At 42.7% G+C, this 10,111-nt stretch overlaps 1 protein-coding gene and 1 long non-coding RNA gene across 4 annotated transcripts; one reads left to right on the plus strand and one right to left on the minus strand.

Moving 5' to 3' along the window:
- Positions 1–1,023: 1,023 nt before the first annotated feature.
- On the minus strand, positions 1,024–4,150 carry LOC124180794 (lipid storage droplets surface-binding protein 2-like). Of its 3 annotated transcripts, XM_046566583.1 has the most exons (5): positions 3,933–4,150; positions 3,652–3,823; positions 2,755–3,112; positions 1,890–2,145; positions 1,024–1,738 (listed from the first exon to the last, which is right to left on the minus strand). In XM_046566583.1, the coding sequence occupies exons 2-5, from the start codon at positions 3,696–3,698 to the stop codon at positions 1,476–1,478; spliced, it is 924 nt and encodes a 307-aa protein (XP_046422539.1). In that variant the 5' UTR covers positions 3,699–3,823; positions 3,933–4,150; the 3' UTR covers positions 1,024–1,475. The 3 variants fall into 3 exon arrangements, with proteins under 3 accessions (XP_046422539.1, XP_046422540.1, XP_046422541.1); XM_046566584.1 differs by lacking the exon at positions 3,652–3,823 and having other exon boundaries at positions 3,933–4,147; XM_046566585.1 differs by lacking the exons at positions 3,652–3,823; positions 3,933–4,150 and adding an exon at positions 3,459–3,594.
- A 3,008-nt stretch (positions 4,151–7,158) lies between these two features.
- Positions 7,159–8,992, plus strand: LOC124180799. Its single transcript, XR_006870313.1, has 2 exons — positions 7,159–7,398; positions 8,636–8,992. It is a non-coding gene; the product is annotated as an uncharacterized LOC124180799 (long non-coding RNA).
- The last annotated feature ends 1,119 nt before the right edge of the window (positions 8,993–10,111 follow it).

The raw sequence follows: 10,111 nt of genomic DNA on the forward strand, positions 1-10,111 counted from the left end.
TACAGAGAGACTAAATTCGTGAATATTTTTGGTATATTTGTAGCAAAATCATGTTCTAAATGTGCTATTCACTCTAGAACGTATCGTTTTCAATTCGTAGCTATTATTTAGGGCGTGAGAAGTGATTTGTGCGTGCGCTACAACGGCTTGACCGGTATTCTTCACAGGCCGCGTGTAAAGTTGTTCCGGGTACAAATAAATGGTAAGCGAAACTGAAAGTGTGCTGTAGAAACAACAATTACAAACCCTGCGACACTGTGTAACTGTTATTTATAATTTTCAACAGGCATCTGCGAGTTCGAGCGACTTTATACACGTCGGCGAAGATCATCACCGACGAAGCCTATAACGCAAGCATTGGAGTCGACAATGAGACCTGATCCGCAGTCAGACGATTCTGAATTTCGGAAACATCGAGTGGTCGGTGAGTTTCGCATGGGATATGTTCAAGTATCAAAACGTTGTGCGTTTTTTGCTCGTAATTTCACGAGTGAACGGTTGGTGAAAATTTTTCACCTGACGACATCGCGACCTTACGATTTTCCGAATGAAAGATAAGAATTTTGCCAATTATTATTTTCACGATGGGAGCAGATTGTCTGGTACGGCGATAGGAATTTTTTTCAGATAGTAGCACTAATGCCCACTAAAACCTCGCGGTTACAGATTAATTGGAACATTATTACTTTTACAATAATTATATATTGGGAAAAAAATATTTCCATTTTAATAAGAACCTTTAATTACAATGCGTGATCTTAGAGTTGAGGTGAAAGTAAGAAAAAATTAGAATTGTTTTTAAATTATTTGAAGTTTATTTGGGGGGTGGGCCGGAAAAAACTCGTCACCACTCTAAATAAGGATAACCCTAATGACTTACACCGACAAGCTACGAATAGCTCGTGGATCCTCGTGTAAAGGAAATTTAATGCAGAGTAAAATTAACAGAAATATTCAAATGAGACGTTAAATTGGTTCAAAAGGTTAGTTTCTTTTGGTGATTCGGAATGAAATGCCTTATTGTCGTAACTATAAGGTATGCTTGATTTATTGTTTTTTTCTTAGTTATTCATTACCTCACAATATCATGCTTAATATATAACAGGATCGTAAAGATTCAATACAAATTACGCTTTGGAACATCCATTTCTCCATTTTTTTTTTTTTTCTTGTATAAAATATGTATGCATGCGATGACAACGGTCATCTGTATAGGATATGTACATAGGCATGTACCACGTACACATGATACTCGATATTCATAATAATCATAAATGCAAATTTTTCGTTATCAGTAGATAACTGCGGTATAAAAATAGATACAATATCTGATCAGTACTTGGGAGCAGCTATCGTTCCTCTTCTAAGTTTTACTTGTACACTTCCACGTTTTGTACAATACAAAGTAACAGCTGAACTGAGCGATATCCACCGAGCTCTATTTTCCATCGCAAAGCTCGTCATCCCCGCGTAGCCTACTGTTTCTCCTTGATCTCCTGTTCGTCGTCCTTTTTTTCACTCTCCAAAGCTCCGTTCCCCGAATTCTTATCGCTGCCAAGTAATTGCGTTAAGTGCAGGATCGACATGGCGCTGTTCATGTAGGCGGTGACGTCCTCCTTCTTTATGGTCCTTAGCTGGGCAGATATCGAGTGATAGACGCGCCTCGCCGTCTTCGTCGAGAGTTGACCTACGGTTTGAACAGTGTGCAAGACCTTGTTTTCTTCGGCCGAAATCGGGGCTGAAACCAAGAAAAAAAAAAAATAAAAATTAAATACACTTCGGGTCGTCTCCTCGAAGAATTTTCTCCGCGATTCACTCCGAGTATAGGATTTTGGTCGGCCCTCTTCCATTTTTTCTCGCGGATCGAAATATTCCGCGGATTGAATTACCTGGCTCAACTTCCTGATCCCCGGTTGTGACCGCCGGGAAATATTGATCCAGCAAACGATTCACCGCTGCGCTCGCATTGTCGACACCCTGAACGGCCATCGCTCCGAACTGGTTGTTCAGTACTTCGTTCGCCTTGGCGAGGGCCGTTTCCTTCAACGACGAGGCTTGGTGAGTCGCCGTGTCCTTAGCTGCGGTCAATTTCTCAAGAGCCGGTGCTATCGAGCTGTTCATGACCGCCCTCGCTGCCTCGACAACCTGTCAAGAAATGAACGATCAGTACGGAATCGTCTGTAAGCCTCTTGAGAATGTACTCGCCACGAAGTAATCACATTCTCGATCAAACGTTAGTCTCGTTGTCAATATTGAATATTTTATGATAGGGTGAAAATCGGAAAAACATCAACGACAATGAAAGCACCAAGAAATTTAAATTTGAACAGTAATAACAATGCGCAAAACTTATCATTAAATTGTTTAAACGAAACACTGTTTAACAAATTTTCAGGGAATATTTGTTTTTTTTTTGTCACGTGAAATCTAAGTAGACGTGAATTTTTAAAGAATTTTCTCATGATTTTTAAATTTCTGTTTTCGAATAATAACCCCAGAAGCCCCCGCGTACCAAGTTTCAAGAAAGAACTCTCTGGTAACAAAATTCATGCCAAAATATTGCGTTGAAAGGTGTGCGACTGAAAGGGTTAACCGAGGTGTTAACCACTCATCGATTTGACGTAAACCTGATTTCAAGATTACAAGGGTTTAAAAAGATTTAAAAAGATTTCAAATATTTCGACAACTTTCATGGGGTTTCCGAAAAAGTTTACACCAGATTTCACGTGTGATTAACCCCATAATTCTACTGACATGCTGGGGTTGTTCCCTCGCCGTCGACACCTGCTGCTCGACGATATCGAGGCCCTTGCACAATGTCTGGTCGACCTTGTTGATCGGCCCTTCGAACTTCTTGACGATCGGCGTCGCGATCGGCGCCGCCGTTGCCGAGGCGTAATGCAGCCCGGATTCGGCGTAATTCAGAGCCCAGCTGAGGAGATCGCTCGACTCCTTGACGTAGTTGTAGGTCGATCCCGTCATCCCGATCGCCGACTGAACCACGGGCATGTTCCGCACCCTGTCGAAGACCTCCAGGTGAGGCCCGCTCTCCGGGCTCTCCGCGATTCCCTCTGTCGTTTGCTTCACGGCTTCTGCCATTCTGGTATCGGGTCTGCGGCGAGAATGTAAATTTAGAAAAGTGCGTGAATTTTCGAAAACTGGATCAGGCTGAAGTTTGTAACGTTACCGTAACGATCGTTTTGCAACTTTAGGATTCCCTGAAATTTAGGAAACCGTTAACAAAGCGTGAAAAAACTCGGATTTTGTTAATTCTACTTTTCCACTTATATCTAAAGGTGGATAAAGTAATTTGTGTATCAACGTTTCGACACGATAACGTTACTAACTTCAGCCTCGTAAAATTGGGGCCTTCGTTTGGACGGATTTATTTTATATAGTTTCCTACAATTTATTGTATTTCGAATTTATAATGTATCGTGTAACAATGAGAACCCTACCGATTCCAATTCTACCGCTGCGCTCAATGCCACTTTACTCTTGTAACCAACGTTGCATATCTGCAGCTGATTGTATAAGGTACATATTATACGTTACGTGGTCAATTACTTCGCAGTAATTCTCTAATCCGAGAATGAGACTGGACTTTGCCCGTACAACGTGCGTAAGCCGTTGAGAAATATATATATATACGAGACGTGAGATAATTGGTGACACTCGTCACGGCGGCACATCGCCATCGTTCACATATATCTAGATGTATAGGTGTACCAGACGAAGCAACGACTTCGAAGCGTTGGATTGCGTTTGTCGAGACTTGAGGAAAATTACGGTTTCTAATGCGAGAATAAACGACCGGCTTTTCCTTTGAAAAAGAGAAATGCGGTAGCGGATAATTTGTAGTTTCGATTAAACTCTGTAGAACAGCGAGAGAAGGGATATACATATAGGTTATGACAATAAGAGATACTCACGGTTAAACTACGCTGTTTCTTTTCAACGTAACTCAAGTTGGAACAGGTCCGTAGCACAAAATGGACGAGGTTTGACGGTTCGTTGATACGTTTCAAGATGCCGGGTGACTGACAACGAGCTCAAGTGCCAAACTGCCGGGTGAGTTCGTCCGGATAGTTTGTATCGTGTTTCTCTACGCAGCGACTAACGTCGGGCGTGATCCAGCACTTCTGGAAACCTCGGGTAGCGACGCCGTCTTTGTGGCGGGGGAAGAACGAGGCAGAGCCGTGCCTACCGAGTCATGGAGGAGCGCCGAGGTTCAACCCGGTTAACGGGTCGCCGATTGCCGATTCGGATTTCATCGGCAGTTCGTTGCGGCGAATGTAATTTTTTGTCCGATATCGAACGCATATGAGAATGGCAAAGAAAGTGAAGAAGGGGGAATAGCGGAAACGGTCAATTAATCCGGAAACGAAAGTGAGGACATACCCCGGGGCGCAAATGATTCGAGGCACGTCGTTGTCACGGCGAGTATCAGACGCACCGCAGATGTGGCCGTTATCTGTCTCGTTACTTCCACGCACATACGTGGGGGTCATTTCGATGGACCCAAAGGACGACGCACGATAACTGAGGAAACTCTTGCATCATGTCGTCTGATTCACTTCTGCGTTGTGAATTTTATGAATTTTATACCTACATGATTGTTCGTTACGTGGGAATAATTTTTTATATATCTGGAAACATTTTTTCGAATCAGAGTAAAACCCAGCTTGACGTTTCGGAAGTATGAATCGTTCCGTGACGGGAGGAGAGCGAATTTAATCATAGACACGTATACCCCAGGGGGGGGGGGGGTGTAGTTTGGACGGTCTAAAACCATATTCCGATTTGTAGGAGTTTTTACTCAAAGAAAATGAAAGTACTTGGATCAATGTCAGGTTTGAGGGCCTTATTGTTTACAGTTTCAAGAACATTTTGGCATTTTTTTTTTTCTTTGAAATTAATAACAAAATGGTTACATGGCACGTATACGTAGCGAACGATTCCGAACTCGAGGGCTTTTGCGGTGGCGCATCTCTTGACGTCAATGTCCAACTTGTAACGGATAGAAACATTTTTTTCAGTTAAATACACCCTTTAGGATTCGAGCTCGTAGCCCAAAAGTGAAAACAACATTTTTTTTTCTAATACACACGTTTACGAACAAAAAATTTCAATTATCGATCAAGAAATTGTTCGAAAATTTTTATAAAAAAATTTTGAGACTGAAATTTAGAAATCCAGTCACGAGTTCGAACCGATAAACAAGTTTTCAAGATTGTGTCAAAATTTTGAAGTCGATCCGACAAAAATTGACCGTGAAATCTGCGCCACTGGATCGAAAACGTCGTCGTTCGCTGCTTGCACGCGCCGTGCCGCCGTTTCGTTATTAATTTCGACGAAAAAATTCTGAAATGTTCCTAAAACTGTAAATAATACAGCTTTCAAACTGAAATAGCTCCAAGTGTTTTCCTTTTCTTTAGAAAATTAAAACACCTAACAACAGATATGATTTTAGGCCATCCAAGCTGTACAACCTCTCCCTTAATGCACCGTGGTGTTGCAGCATCGAGAGCTGATGTTTTTTCGCGATGCAAATTATCTGGATTATAATTACGACGATCGACGTGCGTCAGATACGGGCTCGGCGAACCACTTATCCACTATTCCATTTATGCCGGACGAAATCCGCGATCCGAATCCGAGGGACGCAGCCTTTACCTCACGCTTCGAACCCCTTTTTCACGATCGGCAAGCCGAAACGAGCATTCTCCGAACGTCATCGCGCGAAGCGTGAGGAATAAAGCTTTCGTCGTATTTCTGATTTAGGAGTCGGCGATATCCCCATCAATTCAATTTCCTCTCCGTAATACCGCGCGCCGCGCTAGATGGTCATTAAATCGTTACCATGTATCGATTATGCGTTATCTTTGTCGGCATAGACTCGCAAGCTTACAACGCTCTCGACGCCGTGTTTTCGGATAAGAGGTCAAACTCCGGGCGCGTGTTCCAATCGCCCTCCAAGCGCCTGTGTGGGGTCAAAATCCCGATAGACCGAAAACTCGATGGATCGAAAACCCAATATTTTCGAGATACGAATTTTAAAATAACGAACGATCAGTCTACCGGAATTGGGATATTCGATAGATCACCCATAGAATAACTACTTTCTCGAAAGTTGGTTTAACCGAAAGCTCTTTTAACCGAAGAAATATTTTCAGAACAGTTGGCATTCCGAATGAAGAGAGCACAGAGCGCCATATATTTTTAATAACATTTAAAGAGTGCATCTTTTTCCGTACGTTAGATTTCTTCAATACGTTATTACATTAAATCGTCTTCCACACTTACGTCGGCGCCCTCGTGTCACTTCGCAAGCTTAACGCCATCTTTAGCTGCAACTGGTGCAAGCTTTCGGTATTTTGTTCATTCAGTCTTAGTGGGTTTCGGGTCTTTGACCTTTCGAGTCTTTGGTCAGTCGCCGTTGATAAAAATCGGATTCGTAGGTTTTCGAAAAAAGCACGAGTCTGACATTTGAAAAGTCGACTTTTTGACTGTTGGGTATTTTCACAATTCAATATTCGCCTTTCGTAATCTCGCTCGTTTTCATAAAAAAAAAAAAAAAATTCGGGACAAATTTATTTATACATTTTTGCGAGCTCGTTTTAAATTTTTCTACAAGACAATTTTACGCATTTATGGTCTTTCCACGTTTCTAACTGTCGTCCGAAATTTGACTTTGAGGATTTCATCTCGTCGACTTTTTGGACCTTCGCATTTTTGTACCCCATCCCGAGCGCCTCTTATCGTCCAAATACCAACCTGACTCGGTATAATCGCCGCCAAAGAGCCGTAAACCATTCTCCACTTTTTGGCAACTTTTAATCCAGCCGTCAACGTTGGGTTCAGAAAGTAGCTTTTCCGGGGAAATTAAGCCGAGTCTGGAAATCCCGCGGGTCGATCATTCCGGCATTCACTTTTCTGGTCTCAGCAGCTGCTTTTCGGAAGCGGGTGATCATCCGAAGCTTCGAAAGCGGGCACGCGATGCGGGAGCTTATCGCATTGTTGACGATGGTAATCCGTGGAATTGTGTTGCGAAAAAAGGCCCGAGAGCTTATACCCTTTGACGCGTGTGTGGGAGCAGAGGGCGATGATCGTGCCCCTCCTCTCTATCAATCGCTATAGAAAAGGCGATCGGCCGCGTTTCCAAATTTACGGATCGATTTTCGAGGGGGAGAAGGGAAACAGATCCGAGAGTATATATGGCGACGTATTTTCTAAGGTAACCGCCAGTCGGCTTTGTAACCTTTCGACGACACAATGAGCCCGATTTACAGTTCAATACCGCTACTGCTCTTCGGCTGCTCACTTCTGTTCGCCATTTCATCCGCAGCGACACGTCCGGCTCCTGATTTCACGCGCCGTGGATTCGATCGCAATAAGGTATTACCACCAGCGTATATACTAGTAGAAATTACAATTACGTACGGAAAAAAGATGCGCTCTTTAAATGTTATAATCGGGGCGGGGTTGACATTTCGAATTTCGAATGTTCCGAAAGCGCCTAATTCCGGATTTTTATTTACGGTGAAACTTTAAGTAAAGAAATCAAAATTTGACGACACATTAAAGTTTCGAATCGGCCGAAACCCAACGCTCAAAGTTACAAAAGCGCGAAAATTAGAGAATTTAAAGATTCGAAACATTGAGATTCCGAATGATTCAAGATTTTCACTTCTGTGAATTTTTGGCTTGGTGAAATTTGACCACTTTGATTTTTCGGTATTTTTACGTTCACAATCCTCGTCATTCCGATTTTCGACATGTACTCGTTGAGTAAATTACGCTGTGCGAGTACAATTCAATTTTCGGAATTTCGCTCTACCGAAACTTTACTTTTCCAGATTTTTCTCGATCGACACTTTACTTTTCGTAACTTTGCTCCGTCGTAACTTGAATTTTCAGAATCCTGCATTTCGGAACTCTGACCAGTCGGTTTTCCGATCCTTCGAAACTTTGTCGTTTTATAAAAGTTTCATTTCTTTACACCTCAAGTTTCGCCAGAAAATAGTTCTGAATTAGGCGCAGTCGAAATTTATTAAATTCGAAACTTCAACCCTGCCCCGGTGAATCCTATGTAATTCGTTTCGTTGTCACGTTCAATCAACGAAAGCGTAATTGATGCATCGGCCTGATTTCGAGTGAAACAGCTGGCTGCGTTGTTCCTCGAGTTTTCTTCCAAATTCCTTCGTTTTTACGCGCGAAAGTAATTAACGATTTTCACGCCTGTCTGCGGCGGCCTATGCAATGCCGCTGTTATGTTACGTACCGTTAATAGACGCGAAATTTTCCCTCGAAATTCCGCCTGCCTCGGATACTGTAACAGTTCGCCTCGAGAGCTTCGCGGTTTGGTGCTTTATCACTCCGCGAAGACACGTCTTGACGGGGGTAGCAGGGCGACATTGCATTCCCAAGTCAATGAGGCTGCTCTCGCGATATACGTGTAAGCATGATCGTACATCACGTGCTGCTCACCGAGCGTCGCGTTGCAGCGAAGAAAACGAATAAAAAAATATAAAAATAAAAAATACGAGCGAAAACCTGAAACCGAAACACGAAAACGAGATAGGGAATTTCTTTTTTTTTTTTCTCTCTCTCTCTCTCTATTACCGCGTTTAAGTTTCAGGAAACGATCATCTACCCGCAAAACTATGCCAGGTCAGAAAGTGGCCGTAACGAAATGGAAAATAATCGACCGGATAACTTCGACGAGGATCGTCTGCAAGAGCTGGGGGAATATTTCGAAAATGATGGCGGAACGCGAGAAGATTCAGGCCCGGTTTATCCGGTTTTAGAAAAACGTCCGGCAGCGAGCGGGAAATACAACTACTACAGGTGCTACTTCAACCCGGTCACGTGTTACCGGAAGTAGCGCGCATTAATCACGCGACATATTTTCCCATAAATATACCGATCACGTACTTTATAAAATGCACCGCATGAAAGAGGGCAGAGAAAATAAAACAAATTGATACAATGTCGTTTGGTTTACGTTATTCAAGATACATATGTATGTGGGTGAACACATATTCAACCCCGATTAATGCGACGAAGTTCGCAAAAAAAAATAAAAAAAATTCGCGAGAGGATTCCGTTCTGTGTTACCAAAGTTAAGCATCCAAGTTATTTTCTTCTACATTCAAAGGATCGCTTGATGTCGACTGATTTCAACCGCTTCGAATGCGGGCGATATCAATTCCTTATTTGGGTTAACATCAGCAGCTAGCTGCGATCAATCGATACGATTGCAAGAGTGGATAACGTTAGACTGGCCCTGAGCCAACCATCGAACGTCTCGTTCTCACACCGCAGGTTCCAAGTTCATACGGGAACCGAAAGAATAATATCCAATTCGAATTCGAATCGTAATTAACGATTTCAGAGCCCTCGGATACCGTGTTACATGAAAATGAAAAACTTCCGCCTACCAATTACTACCAAAATCGGAATATTTTTAGATTTTTTTCAACCTTGTTGGATCGCCATTGCGGATTTCGCAATCTGACTTTAGATTCGTGATTAGCGACCCAAAAAGCCTCACGATACCAATTTTCATTCAAATCCATTCATCGTCGTTTTTGTTTGATTTTTTGTGATTTAGTTAGTGAAATAATTGAAAAAGTCCCGAACCGATCAAAGTAAAAATCCAATCGGTTCTAAGTTTGCGAAAGCCGCGTCAATTGAGACCAAAATCGTTGAAACCCGTCGACTCGTCTCGAACTCAGCTTTTCATTTTCCGCTTGATTACAATAACTTTCTTTTTCCCCCAGAGAATAGAGAAACGAAAAGTTAAAAATTGCAACAAATTCGGCTAATGCGGCTCCGCAGGAGTCGTGGGACTTCGTTACAGGCGCAGTTGAGCCGAGTGTGTGTCTCCAACGGCAACAGGTGGATAATCTCATAAAGTCGGCCAGCTATTCGCGGGGTTATATCTGTATATACCTACCTATACGTATACAGGGTGGGAGGATGATTATGTGTACCGACCGTGAGCGAAACGAGGGTATATAATGTGGGACGAACGTACCCGCCACGATAAATAACCCAGAGTTTGTTTTGTGCCTGCTGTTTCTCTTCTAAATTTCCTTTCCACGCT

Source organism: Neodiprion fabricii, chromosome 4 (assembly GCF_021155785.1).
Source record: "Neodiprion fabricii isolate iyNeoFabr1 chromosome 4, iyNeoFabr1.1, whole genome shotgun sequence".
Lineage (NCBI taxonomy): Eukaryota > Metazoa > Arthropoda > Insecta > Hymenoptera > Diprionidae > Neodiprion > Neodiprion fabricii.

What these genes read in the sequence shown, in the direction of transcription:
- LOC124180794 (XM_046566583.1), bottom strand. Translation starts at nt 3,698, where the DNA reads ATGGCGATGTGCCGCCGTGACGAGTGTCACCAATTATCTCACGTCTC. An exon ending in CACCAATTATCTCACGTCTC is followed by an intron (nt 3,113 to 3,651) that starts GTATATATATAT and finishes TTCTCGCCGCAG; the next exon opens with ACCCGATACCAGAATGGCAG. An exon ending in CGAGGGAACAACCCCAGCAT is followed by an intron (nt 2,146 to 2,754) that starts GTCAGTAGAATT and finishes ATTTCTTGACAG; the next exon opens with GTTGTCGAGGCAGCGAGGGC.